At 34.3% G+C, this 24,821-nt stretch overlaps 1 protein-coding gene across 5 annotated transcripts in view; it reads left to right on the forward strand.

The window, feature by feature from the left end:
• The window catches only part of RapGAP1 (Rap GTPase activating protein 1), a 651,202-nt gene that overhangs the window by 446,994 nt on the left and 179,387 nt on the right, over window positions 1–24,821 (forward strand). For all 5 annotated transcript variants that reach the window (XM_081736845.1, XM_081736842.1, XM_081736843.1 and 2 more), the window contains one exon: window positions 1,062–1,149. In XM_081736845.1, coding sequence (XP_081592971.1) covers window positions 1,062–1,149 — 88 coding nt within the window. The remainder of the gene's footprint in view (window positions 1–1,061; window positions 1,150–24,821) is intronic.

A 24,821-nucleotide genomic window follows, 5' to 3' on the forward strand; every position in this document is an offset into this window, starting at 1 on the left:
GTAAATAAGAATAATAAAACGAAAATAAAACTTTCTTGTTCATTTAGTGGCATTTTGTTTTACTCATTATAATTTCCGTATTTATAATTCTTTTCCTATGAAATTTATCACAAATATACGTTTTCCGATTATGCACATAGTATCAGTATTAAAAGCACCCTGAAAATCATTATCAAATAATATTCTTACAAGAAGACAGTTATAGACATGCGACGATAATTTTGGACATGAGTGTACATAAGATTATGAGTGACAGTCATTTTGTGATTAAAGCATTCGCAATAAAAGAGAAAGAAATGTGGAAGGAAAAACCTTTCAGTTTAACGTCCCACGAATATGCCCTTAGACAAGTGAATGATGACGGAAGAATTGGTGGAATGAGAATCTGAGAGGAAACGGAGTACCCGGAGAAAACTCACGTACACGATGTTGTCCACCACAACTTAACTTGACCGGGGATCGAACCAGAGATCCCACACACCAGAAGCAAGCGCTTTACCAATGAGCCACCATAGCCCCCGAAATGTGAAAAGGAGTTCGATTTTAGCTTATGCATTAAAACAGCTATTTCCAACAGGTGAGTTGCGAAATTACAGCATTAAAAATAAATTTATACAGAACAGGAGGCATATACATCTGGACTTTATACGACACATTTTATTTTTACCTTGAAATCTTTAATAATAAGCTATGTATCAATAGTACAGTACCTAACCTAAATGTGTCTCAGTGTCATGGGGTCCAGTAGTGTGTCGTCACTTTAAAAAAATCGCTGCATTAAAAAGTTCAATCGTAGCATTCGCGTTGTGGTACTGAAGAAAAGCCTCTGATAAGCCATTAAGATGAAGGCCATGATATTTGAATCCGAGCTTTCCCTTATTACAAAGCAAGAACTGTTTACCTAAGGTCATTTCATATTACGTTGTCGCATTCTAGTATGTCGAATCGATCTTAAAATTATACGTATTTGTTGCTTTTTATTGTTTTATTTATTACTTACCTTCATAACATTAATTCTGTATGGGATGTATTGTTTAACATTAAATCCCTTATCGTTGCAGGCGGCAGCAGATGGATGGCCAGCTTTACTGCCAAGCGCAGGTACCCACCGAAGACACAAGCCCGGATACAGGACAGGATAAGCTCAAGGTAAGCGGTTATCTTGATATTATTATTATTATTATTATTATTATTATTATTATTATTATTATTATTATTATTATTATTATTATTATTATTATTATTATTATTATTATTATGTTTAATCTACACGTTTTAAGTACAGTGTATATTGTGCATATCATCTTCAAAATGTTTTTGCGTAGTTGATTGGTCCTGCAATGGAACTTTGGAAGACGAAATAGTTTAGATTAATTTAGCGTATTGAGATCAATAATAGACCTAAGTCATAATCATAATAGAGATTTTTAACTGATTAAGGGACACTACCAGTAACAAGACCCAAGAAGTACAAAAATATCACACTAAAGTATATTTTACTCGCACACTTCCTTTGGTAGAATAACCGAGATTATGTTCTCGTATTTGAAGTAATGAGTATTGCATGAACTCAAAAAAAAAAAAAAAAATCTTCTATATAGAGATAGAATAGGTATGAGAGGAAAGCGTGTACGTATTTGTATACAAGCTTTTCCCTCGTATTTGTTCCATCTATCGATACAAAACTTGGTACAGACATTTCTTATCCGCTATAGTATTTTTCGATATATATTTGCATTGTATGCTTTTACCTGGGGCCACTCCAGAGGGGTCCAAAGTTAATCGGAGGGATTTCTGTAGGAAATTTTCCCGACATTCTTCCAATTTTCCCTGTCCAATTACGTTATGGGCCCCAATACATAGCACCTCTGGAAAGCTTGTTTCATGCTGAAGAGAATGAACTATAAACCATGACTTTCCAATGAGCACTGTTAACGCAATAGCTATTTCACTGCGAGTCTACGATTTTATTTATACTAATAGAGTTAGTTAATGGGCCCTAGGGACTTACTCCGTTATCCATGGCATCTAATTTTTTGTGCATGAACATATCTTTGTTATGTTTATCGAATGGACTAGGTTTGATTCGGATGTCCGGATGACAGGTTATTGTCCGTTCCTTGTCAGTAGATTTTCAGTGTCCAAGAAAACCCTTCGTTCACCAATGCATATATAAATGGAAAATAAAACATACACTTGGGAGTCAAATTGCTTTTTTACGCTACCCAAGAAGAAGAGATAATGTGATTAGTTTTCTACGTGGTTACATCCCTAATATGATCTGAATGAATATATTCTGCAGTAAGTAACATGTTCCGCGCGGAAGAAAAATACAATACACATCTAAGTCAGAAATATGTATATGTGCAACACCATATTATTAGTAAAATCCTTTAAAACACAAAATTATATCTAATTACGGAAATATTCTAGTTTGTTCTATCAGATGAAGTTACGGTGTAATATTTTCTGAAAATACTTTATAGTATATGAATGTTGATGTGCATTTCACAGACTAATTTTAACCAACCCCACTGGCTGTTCATTTACCATTACGAGTAAAGAGTCTCCATTGAATGTCCTAACGTAAATAATATAAATGAAGCAATAATTCTTTTGTTTGGTCTTCCTGTCACATTTATCTGAATTCTACTTATTTTAGATTTTTTAAAAAAGCTTTTATTTTCTCATTACTTTCCTTGGTATACGTGAAATATTTATGACTATGTTAAAACAAGAAATAATGCTTTCCATACAGTACATAGAACAAGAGTTGTTTAACGTGTTTACGTTTTTGTTGGGGGGCTGCTTAAGCGAGCATGTTTTGTATTTTAACAGTAAATGAGATTAATGACCTTTTCAGTGTGAAGAAAGACTTTTAAAAACATATGAAAATAATTTACATAATTAGAGAATTCGGATCCATTTTCTATATGGTTTAAATTTCCGGTGAAACTGTATTCATTTAATATCTTAACATAAAAACAAACACATATATGTTCTTTTTAGTTTTTAGTTTTTTTTTTTTTTTTTTTTTTTTTTTTTAGCAGATTTATGTTTTTAATGGAGAACTTTACATTCATTTAACTTTTTGAAATGGAACAGTTTTTTACTAAGATTTCTGCCTACTATAAAGAACAAGAATTTTAGGAGTGATAAAATAATGGATCAAAAGATTGCGATCTTGGTCAATAATTAGTTTTTGGATCAGGGGTCAAAAATTTTTGAACGGCCCCTAAATCAAATTTTCGTATTTTCTACGGAATAAGCATATCATACGGAGTTAAGTGATAGTTTGGGTTTGGCTACACTGTTTGTAGTTCTCCAGATATAAAGGCGTATAAGAAAATTTTTGATTGAAATCTATTAGATCTTTCGATCCAAAAGAAAAAAAAGGTGAGTTTCGTAAATAGTTAAAACAACTATTTGGTAACTTAACTCAGTTGTTTATCTGCACCATTAAAAACATCAGCTGTGTAAATTTGAGTCACGTTATTATCGACAGTTCATTCATGTTAATATGCAACAGAAATACAGTTTATCAGTTGGCGAGTTTCTGTAGTGTGCTAGATTAATCATGCTATGGAAAACGACGACGGCGGGCTCCTGTGGCCACCACGGTTTGACGCTAATGAATTTCTTCCCTTGGGATTCTTCTAGCTGTCTCCAGGATTTTAGTGGTCAGATAACAAACAAATGCACTGTAGACCGCTAACACATGAAAAGGTTTGTTGGATATGCCCACGTTGCCGAGAAGTGCACACTTTGAAGGACTATGATTAACATATTTAAAACTTTCTCAAATGTAAGTTTCACTTGTGAAAGGTAGTGAATTATTCATTTAGCAAACCCTACCATGTTTTTCAGATAAGTAATTTGTATTTTCTTACGCCAAACGCAGTGCAGATAAGATATTTGTCTTCTAAAGTAGCAAGAATACTGACAAGATATTGCATCGTTTCAGAAATTTAAAGTGAAATATGTGGTGCTGGTATTCTTTAATCAAAAATTCTGCACCCTTCTGATTTAATTAGATTTTTTTTTCTGTTTCTCGGAACTAAATCCTTTATTGTGTACATATAGTAGAAACTGCCAATACATTCAGTTTTGTCTGTGAGCTCCTCATCATGGAGTGTTACATCATGCAGTGAAACGTTATTCTTCTGTAAAGTATAGTCATAAAATATGAAGAAGAATGGGTTTTTCTGCTTTCGCCAAGTGTTCCACTTTCGGTAGCTGTGTTGCAGATGATATCTACGTAGGTAAATGATAAAAGAGACTTATCGTTCATAGCGGTTGGCTGGCTTCATATCTTTTATTTATATCAATTTTTGCAACAGTATGTATGCAGGGAAAGTATGTGTAATTTGTTGTTCCTGAAAATGAACGTAACCAATCAGGTTCTTATGTTTATAATTCTTACATTGATTAGAGTCGGATGTAGGGTGTTTCAAAATTCCTATTAACAACTTTTGGCAAATTATTTTAAATTAGTGGATTGGCAAACCCAAATGGAGCAGTTTCTCTTTAGCCTTTAAGTGTCTACTTACAAAGTCCGTTTAAGAAATTTAAAATGAAACAAACATTAATAGAACAAACGATTCGTCATACTTCCACAAAATGCAGATGTCTTCTACTCATTGTAATATTACAGTTTCATTATAACGCTATTTGGAAATAACTGAGAATACAGTTGATCAAGCCAATTAAAACATTATTTGGAGAAAAAAAAATGTTTTTGGGTTCTTGATTGAAAGTAAAAGAAGAAAAGTATAAAACGGAGAGTTTGCAATGCATGGAGAAGTTTCAACTTTGTGGGAAGTGACCTTCAGTGGTAACAGAATTTATTTTCATGATGATAATGGTGTTAACCACACTGCGATACTTATTAAATATTCCTGTTACGAAAAATTTTCTATCAGTTATGACGTGCTCAGAAACATTGTGATAAGGAATGGTCATTTTAATTTTGTTCTGCAGTATAAGTTTCACTAATTTAAAGCATACCGTTTCTCGATTGTCCTGTACTCCGCTATGAAAAATTGATTTAAAAAATCACGATTTTTTTCTCTACTTATTTCGGTGGTTAATCAGAGAACAAATAGCTGTCGTGGAAATTATTCTATAAGTTTAATTCTTGATTAAGATCATTCAGATAATAATCTACGATAACTGTAAAATGAACAGTTCATAGACCCACACGCATTAGTTAACTCTGTAATAAATTATTAAGTAACATTTCATCAGAAGCACTTTGCTTAATTATGACTAATGAACACCATTAAGCCACAGAGTAGCAACTATTAATCAATACTGTCAGCAGAATTCGAGCTGAAATGCTCACGCAATGCAATTAAAAATTGAACGTATAGACAGACTTACGGCTTTTTTATTCACCCATTGTCACTTTAAATCACTAATGCCTAATTAAAAGTTTTGCGTTATAGCTGTTATTTATTTAAACTGATTGTGATTTAGAGAAACCGTAGTAAATTCGTTACACAAGGAGCTGCTATGTATGACGATCTAGCAGGACTCTATTTAGAAAAATTTATGAAGCAAAACAGGTAAATAAATGACCTATGGTTTTGCTTAGCATATTACTCAACAATCCCCTTTTCCGCCTTAATCTAATTTATATATCTATATATTAAAATATTAGGTTTATGTGTTTGTCTCTCAAGAAAAGTTTATAGGTTTGTCTTCAAAGAGAAGTTTATATGTTTGTCTCCAATCCTTTCGACAATGAGATCTCGGAAACCACAAGTGCTAGAAATGTGCCGTTTTCGCTTGTCCGTTCCAAATTTTGTGTAGATTGTCCATTCCTAATTGATTTATTTAATGGCCGTTATTTCTTTATTACATATTTTAGGGGTACACTGGAAGTATTGAAAATTTTTTAAAAAAGTATCATATCCTACGAGTTATTCATTCCAACACCACAAATTTGTATACGGGGTTAGTATATCTCCGGCGTTTGTTTCATGGCCAAATGATAATGAAAAACGAAGGATAACCATTGCTCCGATCTAAGATGAATCTTTATAGTTTGGAGTGTTTCGCCCAATGAATACCATATAGGCCCTATTCATGGACATTATTATTAATTGTGTGTGTAATGTATTTGCTTGTTACATACTGCATACAAGAAGGAAGAAAACACTGATCATACATGAATTTGAAACTCCAACCGCAAGAAGGTTCAATTTTGCACACGATGCGAGATATTGAAAAAATAGCCTAATCGAAAAAAGATCTCTCCGTAATACTCCTTGCCGGTTTTTATAAAGACATCCTTCACTTGTGTCTGTAAAAGGACATGTAAAGATGTTGTGAGGAATGAGAAGAAGATTCGTGCTCATGTGAATGATGCGCTGTGTAGAGAGCGTAGGTTCAGCTAGTTTATATATACAATAAGTTTAGTGATTTTCTACAAATACAGTATATTACAGATGAACTAGAGCAGAATTTATCGCAATCTGAGAAATTTTCATACTCTACAATTTTCTTTTAATCCTACCAATTGAATGTAAGCATTACTTTCTTTAATATTGTTTATGTGAAATTTTCTTCTCTCCCTATTTTACATTCCACTTCTATGGCATGCTAAGTAATTATTATTTTAAAAAAATATATTGTAATCAATTTATTTTTTTTCTTATACATTACGAACGTTTCCAGTTTAGCTAAATTTCTTCATTCTTTTCCATGTCACATTTCGAACACTTCCAGTCTAGCTAAATTTTTTCATTCTTCACAATCCCACATTTCGAACGCTTCCAGTTAAACTAAAATTCTTCATTCTTTGCGATCTCACATTTCGAATGTTTCCAGTCTTGCTAATTTACTTAATTCGTCATAATCCTACATTTCGAACGTTTCCAGTGTAGCCATATTTCTTCATTCTTTGCCATCCCAAATTTCGAACGCTTTCAGTTCTTACGAGATATCTTAGGTATGAGATACAAACTAGGAAACTATTAATATGGCGTGTGTTTTTCAGTTTGTTAGCTAAGATTCTGTACTGTAAAAGTTTCTTTCTTACTTTGTATCTATTATATCATTAAATATACTACTGTATTAACTTTCTAGTTTAAAAAAATCGGTGGACCTTAATTTATCATAGTCCATTTGACTAGTTTTTTGTTCTTTTTTCAATATCGTCTTTCTTGCTTTTGGTGAACAAAGGAATGCACTTGCAGAAAAATTTCGACAATCTTTTAAATTTGGATTGTAACCAAACAGCGTTAGTAGTAGACCATACTTTGCAACTAAAAGAAAGAGTAATAAGAAGATATCGTTCCGTGCAAAGTACTGAACTAGACCCAGGTCTATGAGGATTATTGGAAAATGCGGCCTTGACTTATTTGTTACAATATTACAATGTGCAATAGTAGCGCGTGTCCTTTCATTACACGTGGTCCGGGTTTAATTCCCAGTAGTATCCGATGTCAAGGGCAATCGGGAAGTTTTTGTTTCTCATTAGGAGATAGACAAATGCCCGTCCAGAAACGAGGAAAAGAAACATAATAGACACAATGCTGACCACACATCACACAGCTAAAAATCATCTGGCTGTTTCCCCGTAGCCGGTTCATGGACTTTAAGGCTGTATGGATTTCACCTTATCATGTTCTGTTATAATCCGGAGGTTCAATGACGCGTTCACAAAACTCTCCACTGACTTCTAGCTTTAGCGAACTGGACGCAGTTAATACTTTAAATTTCTATTTCTGCGAGATCCATCTTAACGTTGCCCTCCCATCTGCGCCTAGGTCTTCCTAACGGTCGTTTTCCGATTAGATTTCCAGTTAAAACTTTGAAAGCGTTCCTACTTTCTTCCATTCTGGCCACATAACTTGCCCACCTAAGCTTCTTAGATTTGATGACCCTAAAAATGTTTGGTAAACGATATAAATTATGTAGTTCCTCGTTATGAAGTTGCCACCATTAACCATTCCCGTTTCTCTTGGGTCAGAATATTGGTCTTAGGATCTTGTTTTTACTGTATTGTTTCTAAATCTGTTTCTAAAGGCTATTATAGTATCAATGGTTTTTATAATTAATTTTTGACTTTTATGAAAAATTTTATTTTCTAAAGAAACGTGTATCTATAGAAACGGACAAGAAGATTTCTTTCTTTTTGTTTTACTTTAAGTAAATGATTACTTTTTTTTTTTTTTTTTTTTTTTTTTTTTGCCTTTTCAACCGAAAAAGAAAAGGAGAAATTAATTTAGAAATTTCAATCTTCCGCTGATTGAAAACGTTCTCTTTTTTTTCTTTTCTTGTTCCTCTTTTCTGGCTGCTGGGGCAACGAAATGAAAGACTGAAGATTGATGAGGTAAAGAATCTCTTGTAAAAACAATTTTCTAATTTAGAATAATAAGATTTGTAAAGGGAAAAAGACGCAGAGAAAAAGCTTAGAGCTTCATTTCTGAAAACAATAACTAGATTTCCAAGAAGAACCGTTTGTACATTGTGATGATATTTTCTTTTCTTTTCTTTTTACATTTTCGTTTGGTATCATTTAATATTTTGCTTGATTCTATTCACAAAAGGTATTTGGACGAATAGAAGTTTACGAAGTCAAGAATATATGAGGTGAATATTTCTCCCAGCATACTTTTCATGTTTTCCATATCTTATATGGCAATTATTAATGTCCTGTTGTGTGTATCTATGTATAGTAAAAAGAATAATGCCGTATTTTGAGTAAATTTTTAAAAAATCGTGTGGAATACTTACTGTACAGAAAGAAATGTGAGGGTTATAAAACAGCTACGAATAATAACTATATGAACTCGATACTAAGAACTGTATCAACAGTGTTTCTTCCAGACCTTTATTTTTTTGGGGGGCACTGCCCTCCGGAGCTCTGAGAGTGCCCCCCGGAGGAGACCAAAATGATACGTCTACAATATAATAATAAATAGAAAAGTACCAGCAGTTCCCCCCGGAATACTAAGTGTGCCCCCCTGGAACATTTTTTCTGAAAGAACGACTGTGTATCAGATGTACAGAAACGGGAAAGTGTATCACTCCGCCCCTCTGTACGTGATTGGCCGTGTAGCATCTCCATGTTTGATGTATTGACCATGCTGGTTTGATGTAACGTGATGTAACTTTGAGTTTAGCATCCCTTTCAGCAGCAAGGCTATATAATACCTACAGTTTAACGTGGGATCCGAACCACATGTACTGCCGCCGGGAATCGAATTCGGGACTTCCACGCCAAAGGTGCTTACGTCATGAGGGAGCTCCCATGCTGATTTAAAAACCGGCACTAGTTAAATACATCCAGTGTAGAATTTCAATATTTCATGAAGTTGAAAAAAGGACAAATAATTTAATTACGAAATGTGAACAAGTATACATGCTATTTTATTAGTTCCCAGCGATAATAGGAGAGAAGAAAGTATGGCGATCTTCAAATAATAATAATAATAATAATAATAATAATAATAATAATAATAATAATAATAATAATAATAATAATAATAATAATAATAATAATAATAATAATAATCGAATTCTAGATTTTAACGAGTTTTACACGTTTCACATGGCTTCTACTTACCGAAAGAGTGAGTTTTCGATCTCTGTCGATCTGTTCATCAGTTTATCTTGATGTGAACTCACCTAGAGGGCATGCCACTCAATATATTTGGATCAAAGTCTAAACTTAAGCTTTTTATTAGATTCTTCAGGAGGCGGTGTGTTCCGAATTTTCTTCGAATAAAAAAAAAATGAAAAAACATCTTTCAAGCTTACATGCCACTATTATACCCTTTAGGCTAAGGGAGATGGATAAAGATGATTAAGGCAAGTGAATGTTGGTGGAAAAACTGGTAGAACAAAAATGTGGGAGGAAACGGGAGTACTCCGAGGAAGCCCAAGCTCTTACCGTCAAATGCAAGAGTAATTTAATGAAGAATGAAAATAAAAATTGCTATTTTCTGGAAAACGACCCTAACGATTTTTTTACGAGCATAAATCAATGTTTTACTAACCATAACATCTAGAAGTGATAATTTATTCTTGGGGTGATTTTTTTCGGATTATTTTGTCAAAAACTACTCAGACATTTTTGTTCATGTTTTATAAATAAATGTTCAATTAACAAACCTACAATGTGCTAACTTATAAATCAGTTTTCATTAAAGTCTTCACATTTTTTTTTTTTAAAGGACGATTTACTAAATAACAGCTCAGACAATTTTGTCAATGTTCGTTTTAACAAATCAATACTATAGCGTAATACACTAGCTATGTAAAAGTCCACAAAGGCTGTCTTACTTTTGAGTGCGAGTGTTTTACGAACAATAACTGTTCAGGCAATTTTATTCGTATTTCGTAAATAAATATTTCGTTAACGATTCTACAATATAGCATAAATCATTTTGCATTCACAAAGGGTAGTTTACTCTTGAGGGTGATACAAAAAATTTTCCGAAAAAGCTTATTATTATTATTTAGTTCATATTTCGTAATTAAATGTTTTCCTGTTAACTAAAGCATAATATGATTTAGAAGTGAGAGAGAAAGAAGGTTTAATGCAGTGGTCCGTACCATTTATCTTTTGAGTAACATTTTCTTTACTGCTTTACACAAGTTTAAGAGTCTCTATCACTGCGAAATTAAAATACCGCTAATTTTACAGTAATTATGTGATATCTTCAAATAGATAAAAGATAATCGAAAAGTGGATCAAGACCTCCCTAGACGATGTTATTTTGCATGAGGTACCGTTTTCACGAGTCACCTAGTAGCTTTTCGTTTGCTGTTATTTAGAAACGCGAAAATAAATGCCGATTTTCTAAACGGCTGGAAATCGAAAGCAGATAAATGAGTAGTGATAACGGTATTTCACGCAAAATAATACTGTCTAGGGAGGTCTTGTTCCACTTTTCAATTACCTTATATCTATTTGAAGATATCACATAATTACTGTAAAATTAGCGGTATTTTAATTTCGCAGTGATGAGGCCTCTTAAACATATTTTCAGTAACAAACGTCAATTTTCGTTATACGCATCCACTGATGCTATTGCTGAGTAAATTATGTTATCGTAGCTGTCTTGATCTTGCACAGCGTGCGAGCACTTTCCTATTATACATTTGCTTTGAGATCAATTGGTTCAAACATTTGCAAGAATCGAGACTGAACTATTTCGACTTTTCTCGAATTAATAGAAAAACCGGGACAAATTCATTATAGGATAAAAATACGCGTTAACTCTTAAAAAAAAGAGGGCATGTAAGGATAAAAGAGAACATATGCTAACCCTGATACCAAACCACTTAGCGTAACAACCCATTTGAAGGCCTGAGCTGCTACAACACCATCTGTCAGCGACCGGCTTAACTACGTCCAACCTAGTGACGAGGGCGTTGGTCAGCGTGTTGCGTTGCCCTGTCACTAACCAAGGAGCTTTCTAGACCTAGTGGCCATCACATCTTTCATTCACGTAACTCCGCAGTTTGCCTCACGACACTGGGTAGACGTCGAAAATTGGAAAGCACCGGCCGGGAATCGAACCTATGACCACGTGAACATGAGTCCAACGTTGTTTATGGTATCCCTTAAACAGAAATACACGTGAGAAAAAAAATTTTTCTTCGTATGATAACCGTCAGGAGTCCTTGTAAGGCCTACTATCAGACGGTTCAAAAACTGAGTCATTTTGTTCGATACATGATTACTTAAGAATGCTATTCCATCACTGTTTTGATTTATTGCTGTCCACCAACCTAAAATACTGATCAGTTCTTCAGTATTGCTTCCACAATATCAACATTTCCATTTGTCTGAGAAACAAAATTAACCAAATGGTTTTGTTTAAAAAAGAAAACTTTTATTTACATACTATTTTTTTTACAAGAATCCAATTTTCATAACTTATTGTGCAACCTCCTTTGTTTTCAAAATAGGCTGCAGCAGACAAAAATAAGTAATAAATGCATTAAATGCATTTTTTTAAAAAAATACAGTTCGTTTCAGATTTCTTTAAGTTATGTACTATCATAAGTCACAGAAGAAAAGAAAAGCAGGCAAAAAAAGTTAGGAAGTACAGAAATCGAGACAAAAGACCAACATATATACGATGTCGATGCAGGGAAGGGTAGCATTTATACCATTTTTGGCAAATCTGATATCAACCAAATTGTACGAATAAGTTGGCGCCGAAACCTGGACGCAATTTCCCGTTGAGTCGGATTTACAATCTTGTTATTTTTGAATGGTTTCCAAACGAAAAGAAAGAAAGAAATTCTCAATTTCTTCTGGAAATTACTTGGCAGGAAAGACAGTATATATATATATATATATATATATATATATATATATATATATATATATATATATATATATATTCAACCCTCTTCTTTAGATTTTTTTTTTTTTTTTAAGTAGAAGCTCTTCATGCAAAAGTGCTCAATCATCAACAGAGTCTTCTTGTACTAAATCCTACATTCATTGTTTTATGTGGGAGAAGATGAATGAGAAGAAAGAGATTTTATGCCACCTAAGCTGTATCAAATTCTTGATTGTGGCAATAATGATAGCTTCTGCAAATTATTTGGAAGGATGGGAGAAGGTATCAGGATCTAGTCTGTCTCTCTCTTTAGGTGTAAAAGGGAGGATAGAGAAGACAGCACAATCATAGCTATAAAGAGTAGTCCTCCCTTTTTCCTTCCAGAAAGGAGAGGCCGGATTAGTCGAGGTGATAGGATGGCGCCGGAGTTTCTATTACTCAAAGCCACTTGAAATCCTCCTCCTGAGGATTACGGGCTGCTTTTGAGTTCCCTGCTGGACTAAATCCTTCCAACCAACTTTCCTTTCCCCATTCTTTGGTTACAGAATGTTTTCTTCGTCAGTTTCTCTCAAGAAGGTTCCTTTCAGATACAAATTTAGTTTATTTCACTTTGCATATTTGTAAACTGAAATACACGTTTGTAGATAGGTAATTTCTTCTTCTAAGCAATATTTTAGTATTATCCAACCACTTACCCGATTTTTTTTTCTGTGAATATCTTAAAATTAAATGTGTTTAAATCTGGTAGTTTTTTTTTAAAATCTCTTTGTCTCTGTCAGCTATCATCATTCCTTTTTTTAAGATTTGACCAAAGTTGTTTTAAAAATAGTACTCTCTTTACAAGGAAAAGTAGCTGTATTGACATTAAACAAAAATTGACGCAGTATGTAGTATCATATCAATTATTGTAGCAATACTTCAATTTTTAAAAACTAAAAAAAGTAGGGATGGGCACGAGCGAGTTCGAGTGACTTTTCTTTGAAACTCGACTCGACTCGAAACTGAAAGCTCGACTCGAGAGACTCGGTTCGAAAAATTTTCCCCAACTAGACTCGAATTTGTGTCGAGTTTCGAGTCGAGTCGAGCCAAAACGAGCCAATTCGAGCTAAACCCTGTGTGTAGTTCCAAATATTATCTTCAAGTATCCTACATAGTCAATATAATTATCAATGATTCTACTTCTGCAACTTTATTATTATTATTATTATTATTATTATTATTATTATTATTATTATTATTATTATTATTATTATTATTATTATTATTATTATTTATAACAACAACATCGTGTGTAACCATGAAAGGTAGGCTTTTTGCATCTGAATACTAGAAACTAGTTGATTGTCGATCTCGGTCGTCGAGAAGTCTTCAGGAGGCAAGGACATTGGTCACGAAGCTCTGGGTTTGAGTTCCGGAGGAGCAAGTATTCGGGCTCGAGCCAAAACTTGTTAAAAGTTATAGGGAGCCTGCCAAACATGTTCAAAACTTCTCTTCCCAGGTTTAGAGTTGTCAACGGCTCGATTGGCTCGGCTTACAGCTTATTCGCTATCGACCTCAACCGAGAAGTGACCCGAGCCAACAACTCACCCAACAGAGCTGGCTCAAACCGATGACTCACCCGAGGCGAATTGAACCGAGCTGATTGCTCACCCCAACCGAGCCAGTTCGAGCCATCGGCTCAATTCAGGTGAGTTGAACCGAGCCGATGGACTAGTTTCAATGGAACTGGCTCGAGCCGATGGCTCACATGAGCCGAGTCAGTGGCTCATCCCAACCGAGCCGGCTGAAGCCATGGGCTCAATTGAGTCGAGTCGATGGCTCATCCCAACTGAGCCGGCTCCAGCTGTTCGCTCAGTTGAACCGAGTCGAGCCAGTTGACATCACTGCCCGGGTTGGGCTTCTCCTTGTGATCAAATACTCGATCGTGCAGTTCTCAGCCTTTATGGTAAGAACTACAGTATATACTTATATTGGTGCTCACGACATTTGAGGCTGTCTCGTTATAAAAATCTATTGTCGTCTCGTTATGGAGACGAGCCATACTAAAAGTATCCCACAAGATGAACTAAAAGTACGAGACGAGATACACCCTTGTTGTGAGCAACACTACAAGTATTCCACATTAGTGCTTACATTTATCACGGCTTTCGCTTTCCAGCCTAATAAGGCCATGATTTCAATACGAGTTAAAACGAGCAGAACGAGCGAGCCATTGATCAAACTCGACTCGACTCGAAACTCAACTTCAAAAGAGTAACTCGGCTCGGAACTCGACTCGAGAAAATTACCTTTGACTCGACTTGTGCCCATCCCTAAAAAAAGTGCTAAAGTTCGTTTGAAACGAGCATTTGATTGAATAAAAATGTATGTACTAGCACAACAACATACCGCATGTTAGTGCGTCTTTATTATTATTATTATTATTATTATTATTATTATTATTATTATTATTATTATTATTATTATTATTATTATTATTGTAAAACGAATTGTGTCATCATGAAAGTCACATTTTAACTGTCGATTAAAGAGGACTTGGTTATGCTTTCGTGTGTCATTGCGAAATGCTAAGATCATTATTTTGCGATCCTTTCCTCTGCGGTTTCCCATATTCAATTCTCGCAAGAAGGACGTTAAACTAAAAAGAATGAATCACTTATTCGTATTCACTGCTATATACATCTAATTTCATTGTTATATCTGCAACTCTTTCCTCCTTTGCGTTAGCCATGTTGAATTCTTGAAAGATATATGTATTCCTATACCTGATCCAAAGCTGCATCCAGCAGTTCAAATAAAACGCGTGTATCGTGTTACGAAAAAGTGAACCAAGCACTATTTTCATAGTTTTAAAGAAACCTAGCATCAAGTTTGATGTTCAACAGTAATGTAGCCCCCTATTAAATTGAAATGACCTCTTTTACGAAGAGGTGTTGATGTTTTTCTGCTCATTTCGTTTTAGCAAGTTCTAATGCGCATCAAGAACTAGATGTCACATTTACCTGCAATTTCTTATTTTGGCACTTAGTACGTTTTTTTCCTAACACGATGCATGTCTTCTTCTAAACCCTATTCCCTGTTCGCTGGAATCGGCTTTTCGTTCTATGGTGTGTCATATCCTCTATGACATCAGATTCCTATATATTATTCTTCACACAATTTCCCTATTTTGATCGGCCTTGCACGCATTTTCCGTTCAGTCCCAAACGATTCACTCGGTGAGTTACATATTCCCTAGGTCTTCTTACATTTCCAAGCCATTTCAATCTACTTCGTGCAGTTTTTCCACTACTGGTCTCACCTTTACTGTTCCTCGGATAACTTCATTCTTAATGCTGCCCTTTCACGATACTCCACACGGCCACTGCAACATCTCCAACCCCGCAACGAGCAACTTCTGTTCCTCTCTTCTTCGTTGTCCAACATTCCGCTCCGTTTAATACTGTAAAGCAGATTCACTACTGGTTTTCAAACATTTCCTTTAAGGCATATTGGTACCCTACGGCCACACAATACTCTGCCACTTCTCTTTATTTTGCCCAACCACTGCTAATTCTACTGTTTACATCTTCCTCAGTATCATCCCTACTTTTTAATTGCAGAAATCAAAGAATAATGTTATAATTTCTCTGCGTAAGTCTAGGCAGTATAACACACTAATCAGAACATCAGTAAAAGTTTTCGAACTGGTCTTCATTTTAACCCAGTTCAGTGTCTGAGACAGCATCATTGTTTTGAAAACATATTTTCTGACAATGGAGAGTAATGGATCATCACTATTTCACTAACAAGTAATATTTTCTTAAGCTCTACAGGCGTCACACACAGACTTCATATCTGACCTTTACTAAATCCAAAATGTCACAAAAGGGAGTTTTGCCTAACGCAAAACAACATTGCTGTCTTCATTTCATTGTAAAATCAGTTGTATCAGTTTCCAAGGTCTCTAAATGAATTAATTATTATTTCAATTTCATCTCCATTTTAGTGTTTTTTTTTAAATCCCTTTTAGAAAATGAAAGCGAAGAGGCTTTCAGTGAAAGTATACATGTACGACGTATAGTTCAACAATGACGACTTGGCCGCTGGCAGAATTTGCAATTGAAATTAGAATAGAATAGTACAGCCATTAGATCATTAAATGCATAAGATACTATGCCCAAGAATAGCATTTATGGCGTTTGGAGGCGGCGCTTCAAATTTACTTTAAACATTATTGGCGAAGGAGATGGCAATGGTGTTACCACGTTTTGTCCACCTTGTTAAAACAAATAATGCGACATATCTGTCATTTGCTCGCCTGTTTAGCGGTACCCCTTTGTCACACGGCAACGTTGTGCCGTAGTCTTCGTTTCATTCTCCTAGCCCACACACCATCGATTGTATCCCACACTTTAGATAGATATTATGTATTCTAGATGGTCTGTTATAAATAGGAATCAATGCAATGTTGCCTTAACTTGTAAATTACAGACATTTCAGTGTTTCTACGCATAGAATTAAGTCGTTTTTGACTGGATAGATTTGTTTCAGTAATACATATTTTAAAAACTGAAAAAACAAGGACCGGGACCAATTTTACTAAACCTAATTTTACCTCCAGTCTAAGGTTTAAGGGAATATTTATATAAAATTTCAAGTTCCTATCACGATGGTTTTAGCGATCTGACGAGGAATGAAGAGCAGTCCCCTTTCTCTACCCGTAAGGGTCGAATTTAACAAAAATCCCTTCTTATCCATAGTTGCGGGCTAAAAAACATTTTGTGCAATAAAATCCCTAGCTTAGGACACTTGGTGATTAATCAGTAGGTTTTCTCTGTTTATGAAACAATATTCATTACTTCCTGCAAAAAAAAAAAAAAAAAAAAACCGAAATAAACATTAATTGAGCATTTCTCCTTTGTTGTTTTGGCCACTTTCCCTTCTTTTTCCTTGTTAACAGGCTTCAGTGATTACCAAAGATTTCACTTGCATTTGTAGAAACGAGTGAACATTACTTACTAATGGCTCAGAAATGAAAACTATCTTTTCTTTTCTATATATTCGTATATATGTTGTTTGGGGTTTCACAAACAGTGTAAGCATGTTTTCACCTTAAACAGCTATGACTCCTTCGCTGAAATAAGAAGAGTGTTGCTGTGCTGTCGACATCAATGTTGTCAGGGAAGTTCCATTTCAAGATATTAGTTCTGAACACTATTAATAGAAGTTATGGAAAACTCTTGTTATTTAATACGACCCAGCCAGTAGCGAAATGGCATCTTTTCGTGTTGGGAATTGATTTCAATTAATATTTATGAGGCTTAGTGCGGACTGCATTCAAACGAAGCATATGGTAGTCTCATACTTTCTGCATTTTATAGGGAGTGCAAATCCCTCCCCCCCTCTCTCTCTCTCTCTCTCTCTCTCTCTCTCTCTCTCTCTCTCTCTCTATATATATATATATATATATATATATATATATATATATATATATATATATATATATATATATATATATATATATATATATATATATATATATATATGAGAGAATTGGAAAGAAAGCTAATGAAAAAAAGGTTTCTAAGAATTCGACAAATCTAGCCCATAAATAAGGTTAGTTCTATATTAGTAGTTAGCACCATGACAGAATTTCAAGTTTGCTAATTTTGTTCTAACCATAACTCAAGCTTTCAAAACTGTTGATGGTAGGTAGTTGTTCTTAAATCTTATCTACGTACTTAAAATTCGATTTCTTTGAATGAGGAGAACAAGATATAAGGAGAATTTTTTTAGTTTGTACCCGCGTATAGCTTATGCCGTAGATAATGGAGTTGAACAAAGACAATTATATCTATACAGTATATTAAAATGCTAGGAAAGTTTATATGTTTGTGGATATTTATGTGATTGTGGGCAGTACTTTCGACAGTGAATTCTCGGGAACCATAGGCTCTAGAAAAAAAAGATGCCGTTTTCACTGAGCCAATGCAAGTTTTGTGTAGATTGTTAAATTCTAATTAAGAATTAAAAAAAAAACATGGCCGTTATTTCTTTATTATATTTTTTCGGAGTACATTAGAAGTGTTGAAATTTTAAAAAGGTAATACATGATGTCCTACGAGTTATACATTCCAACACCACATATGCATACGAGGGTTGTATATCTTTCAGGCGTTTGTTTCACGGCCAAATGATAATGAAAAACAAAGTATAGCCATTTCTCCAGTCTGGGATGAATCTTTAGTGTTTGGTTGCTTATTACATACTGTATCCAGAAAGAAACAAAACATCTGACACCAACTGCATGAATTAGAAACTCCAACCGCAAGTAAGCTCAAATCTTGCAAACGGTGCGAGCGAGATATTGAAAAACTAATCGAAAAAAATCTCCCATTTATAATATCCGTTGCCGATTTTTGGACATGTACAAATGTTGTGAGGATTGACAAGGAGATTCATGTTTATATGTGAATGATGCGCTGTGTAGAAAGCGCAGATTCAGCTACATAGTAGTAACATAAAAGTTTAAGATATTTCATCGATAATTGATTAATTCAACATAGATAACATAGTTTCAAAGATATGCTTTTAAAAACAAAAAAAAATAATAATAATTAAATATAAAAAAATAAAAAGGTTCGAAAAGTTTCTAAACAAATTATCGTACTAAAGAACCATAATTGACTCAGTAGACTTTTCGTATTAGACATCCCTCACAAGTTGCCACTGGATATAAAAGTAAAATTTTAAGAAATCTTCAGCCACTAGTGTCGTCCTTATTCCATAGACATTAAAATCTGAAATTTGATTTGTAGATTAAGTTGATTTGAGCCAACTTGCTGGTGAAAGTTATTTTGAAAACCCAAGCCTTTCGTATGCAAATTGTAAATATAATTACTGTATATTATATAGTGCCACATTTTTTTCCAGTGTAGTGTTTTTATAATGTTCTATATATTTTTAAAATCAAAGGTTTCATTTATACATTCATGCTTCTCTCTCTTTCTCCTTTCTAATATGTCAATCATGTTGATATGCTCCCTTTAATTAATATCAAATTAAAAACAGTTGTTAGCGGAACAAAAGCTTTATACTGTATTAAGTTTCCAAACAAATTACGATCTGTTGTTTATCAATAAAACATGATATATTGATGTCCTGACGTAGGGGATTCATAAATAAAACTAAAAGGAAGACAAAATATCGCATATAGGAAGAAGTACGTACTATATATGTTGCACGACAGAGAGGTCGGGATTTTGTTGGCCCAACTAACTAACACGTGAATAACATTTAGCAGAAGGAGAAAAGCGCGCGATTGCAGTTTTGACAGCGAATATTCTTCCGCATCCATCCAAATAGGGAATTGGACAATGGTTCTAACGAGGTTCCAGACGCAATCCACGAAGTCAGTTAGTGTGTATCTTCATATAGAATGCGCATCGTTATCTCGACGGGGAGTCTTGAGTTGCGAGCGATGGATGACCCACGTGTGGGTAGACCTTTATGGCAGTCAATTATAAGGCATAAAAAGTGTATTGATCTCCACAACTGGTTTCTAGAGCTTGTTGGATATAAACATTGTGTGTGTGTATGTATGTGTGTGTTTTTTTTCTTCATTTATCTCGTTTGCTTTTAGTTTCTGAAGCGACCTCAAATGGGGCATTCGACAGATCGGGTCAAATGACTCTTCAGCGTGTGTACGTAGTGCTTTTTTTTGGTCCACTTTGTGTTATTGAAGTAGCTACTTACATTTTAAAAGTAATTAGTACACACACACACGTAATGCATATCGTAATTCAAGCGAGTCATACTCTCAATCAGTCTCCGATGGGTTTTTCTTAGTATTATTTCCACTTGGTATAGATATTTAGAACAACTTGCTATGCAAAGGAAAAGCAGACTGTACCTCCCACAGTTGGCCAGTAACCTTAAGTAACTTGTTGCTTTACATCTCACTAACAACTGGCAGACTTTAACTAATATACGAAAAAAAAAAAAAAGTTTGAATGACTTATGTTTATTTCTTTTGGCAGTACAGAAAATTTGATGTTCTGTTTGGTTGTAGTAGTAGGGAAATTCCCTTGTGATCGAGTGAAATCCTAGAATTAACTATGAAGCTCGAATCAAAGTTTGTTTGGTTGGAAAATGAAACAAGCACCATTGGAGTTATTTCTGCTATCTTCATGTAAACATTCGAAAACACTTAATTTTTTTTACATACAACACTCATTTTGTCTTAAGACACGCAAACATGCTAGAGTCTCATAAAACACGTCATATTTTTTGCTCATGTGTCGTTACAATCAGAGCACTAAATTTTGTTGAACTAACTATTACAAGTAGTAGAGGTGTCACTGTTAGGGAAATTAAACAACCATAAATACAATATGTTGATTAACGGTTCGTATGTTTTTATTCAATACATACACTACATTATTATTATTATTATTATTATTATTATTATTATTATTATTATTATTATTATTATTATTATTATTATTATTATTATTATTATTACTATTATTATTATTATTATTATTATTATTATTATTATTATTATTATTATTATTATTGCCTGATTACCTGTTTAATTGGTTACCTGTTTAATCAATGGCCTGTTTTCTGTCAATCAAATACATATGTACTCTTATATAAATTACTGGTAAGGTCGAAACTAGAATATGCATCAGTGACTTGGAACAGCGTAACAAAAACTCTCGTAAATAAACTCGAGATGGTGCAAAAGTGTTTTATTAGAATACTTTGTTTTAAGTTAGGACTTGACTATTATTCTAGCACGTATGAACATTGGATAACGTATTTTAATTTGGAACGACTGGCTGACAGGAGAAAATTGATTGAATCTGTATTTGTAGGAAAGTTACTTGACAACCAATATACCTCAGACTATATTTTTAAAAATGTTGATTTTAAAGTTCCAACATATGGTACAAGGGCAAAAATTTTATTGCAACCGCATAATAGAAAACATATTTTAATCTGTAGGATTTTAGAAAGCTATAATGAATGCATATCTTAAAATATGACTTTATTTTAGAATTTTAAATATAACTTAGTAGTTTTTATTTTTATTTTATTTTTTTACTTTTAATTTTTGACACTTCTTTGTTTTAATAATTGACGTACACTACACTGTCAATGTTTTTATTATTAATAATTAATGATATAGATGTAATCATAATTTTATCACTAGTACTATATATTCATTGCTAAAATAATGTAGAATAAGACAAAGTGCTGTACTTTTGCTGTATTTTAGCTGTTCTCAGCACGTAATATAAAGTTTATTATTATTATTATTATTATTATTATTATTATTATTATTAATAATAATAATAATAATAATAATAATAATAATAATAATAATAATAATAATAATAATAATAATAATAATAATAATAATAATAATAATAATAATACAACTTCCAGCAGAATAAAAACTGTAAGCTGCATCAGATTGTCAATGAACGAATATGTTAACGCCATAAAAATCAGTATCTCTCGATTTTCTCTAGAAATTAACACAAAATGTACTGTAATAAATTCGGGAACAAAACAGTTGTGTCTTTTATCGCTAGGGCTTCCACTGCCATCTGTTGGCACTTGAATGAAACTCTGACCTTCTTTCCTTTCTAAGTCTTTCTTTTTGAAAGTGACTTACACCACTGTAACTTTAACGTGTTCATTTTAGACGTCCAATATTTCTACCAAAAATCAAATTTTTAAAAATGAGTTTTTGTTTAGTTGCAATGTGCCTAAGAAACTTGTAGAGAGTTTAGAATATATAATAGGAACGTATTTTCGTCTCTACATTGGTCATATTAATTAGTCCTGTTTATTCATTATTAAAGTTACGTGTAACATACATCTAATGCAAAAGACTTTTCTAAAAATAATGCAGTGAGAACAATTTTAATTATAATTCATGTTGGAAGAATGCACTTGTAAGGATGCTTTTAATTGCATTGATAGCATGGCAGCTACACATTTAATTTTCTTTTAAATCAAACTGTTTAAATGCGAGTATGGAATAAAATATTGTCTCACCTGTGTCTTAATAATAATCAGTCTGTATTGTTTGTTGAAGTATTGCGTGCCTATTCAGCACCGAGGTGATATTAGGCGTAGACCTACAGTTTAAGGTCGGATCCAAAATATCGTAATTGGTGATTATCTCGGGGAGTGGATCGGGGACAGTAGTCAGAGATAGGAAATATTCCCCTGGACATATATCCGATTGTGCGTAATGCATGTTACCGGTATTTTCGCAGCACTGTTTCACCCTGTATATTGAAAGTCCCCGGAAGAAATCTGAAATTACCACTGACCGTAATGCGTTTAATGCTTTTCTACAAGAATTGAACCCAGAACATCGAGTACCAAAGTAGCAGGCGACTAGAAAAGCAGGGAAAGCATAACCATATATAAACGCATGAAACAATAGCCTATATGGTAACTTTACCTTCGTCTTAGGCAAAGCCAGTTGTTTGATTTCTTGTAGCGAGAAGGTAATTAGAATTCCCCATTTTTGACACAATTCCGATTTCTGAGTATACAGTAGAGCGTCGATTATCCGAACGTCGGTCAACCGAACGACCGCTTAACCGAACTGTGTACTAGCTCGCACCTGTTACTCTCCCACCCTACCGTCCATCACCCCCCTCACTCCCAAACCAAGTTTCCCACAATAGTCGCCGCACTGAGCCACCGCTGACGGAACATTGCTTCTAAGGGCATTCATAAGGCGCTGCTGACCGGCCAAGCCGCCAGTCGCTGTGTTTCAACAATCAGCACACTTCTTTTTATGAATAAATTTACTGTACAGTACTTCTTTTTGGCAAATAAACATGTACAGTTCGATTATCCGAACAAACCAGTTTTCCGAACACCCATGTCCCCCAATTACTTCGGATAATCGACGCTCTACTGTATTTTTATTATGTTGGGCCTTGTAAACCGTCTTCAGACAAAAAGAAGTTATTTTATTCCTGTATCCATTACTTAATATTTAGTAAATTAACGCATATTTCCCTCCTCCCCCGAAGTTTAGTCTTATAGGATCAGTTTATACACAAAAAATGTTTGCCTTACATAATAATAATAATAATAATAATAATAATAATAATAATAATAATAATAATAATAATTATAATAATAATAATAATAATAAATGTAATTAATGAATGCAGTCAACAAAAGAATTTCTGTGTAAGCTTTTGTTTCTAATTGGTATTTTTTTTCCAAAGTTTTCCTTCGATTAGCGTATAGTCCCGTTTTTTTTCCTACCTCTCCCTCTCCGCCCTCAATGAAAAACCTTTCATAGTCCCTTTTAATGAACATTTGAAGAGCAATGTTCGAGGAAGGGCGCTGAGACACCGGATGTATCTCTGACTAATCGTGATGGGAAATCTCAGACGCGGAAGAGAAAATTGTCTTTGGCGCAAGTGCATGTCATAAAGAACCAGCTGTTCTGTTCTGTTCTGTTCCGTTCCGTTCTGTTCAGTTACATACATATTTGTGTGTGCGTGTGTTAGTACACCATGTCAGGATTTGGAAGTCAACGTGAACATTTTGTTCGTCTAAGATTTTGAACAACCCGCACGACAACTGCGTGTGTAGTGGGTGTAAATGCTTGTATAGTAGGTTTATATCTATATATATGTGTGTGTGTGTATGTGACTGACGTGTGCCGTCTATTTGTTCTTTCATTTTGCTTGAAGTATGGTGCAGGAACAAGTAAGTTACTTATTGCATTGCACTAAGTGAAAGTTTTGCATAAAAGTTTGTTCTACATCATAAGTTAAATGTTTGGCAGAAACGTATTTATGAACAAGCACATGGAACTGAGACATATGACAGAACGGTAGAATATAGGAGAGCAGCGGCAAGTCCGGCAACTTCTCACTTGTCAGACGTGATTTCAAAGTTGATTTGGATGTTTTTCAAATATACTACAACCAAGGGCACCCATCAGGGGGGGGCAAGGTGGGGCGCTCGCGCCCCTCCCCTTTAGAGGAAATTGTGCTTCTGAAGATCAAGAACCCAATAGATATTTTAGAATTGTTACCGCAAAATTTGAGACTACATTTGAAATGTCGCTTATACTTGCCCCCCCCCCCTCCCTTGGAAACCACAACATGGGCACCCTTGACTACAACGTAACAAACGATTCTTGGATGGATGCGTAAGATTAAATATTTCCAAAAACTTTTCATTTGAGGGGACATGTGCCTCTTTGCACACAGAAATCGAGAGTTACATCGAGATACACAGTCAAGTTCCTTCGCAGCCAGTGGCAATATGATACCGCTTTACACACACCGGTGGGGAAGAATATTGGCTTTCTTCGTAGGCAGATAACTCAATTTTTTTACAAATTCGGATATCTCTCTTTACACACTCACCCGATTTATTCCTTTAGCAACATAGTAATGCAAAGTATGGTGAGTTAGAATTTTGAATTGATTTCACTGAGTGGACGTAGATGAATCGACGCGG

The sequence above is a fragment of the Thermobia domestica genome, chromosome 13 (genome assembly GCF_964235325.1).
Source record: "Thermobia domestica chromosome 13, izTheDome1.hap1.1, whole genome shotgun sequence".
In the NCBI taxonomy this organism is placed as follows: Eukaryota; Metazoa; Arthropoda; class Insecta; order Zygentoma; family Lepismatidae; genus Thermobia; species Thermobia domestica.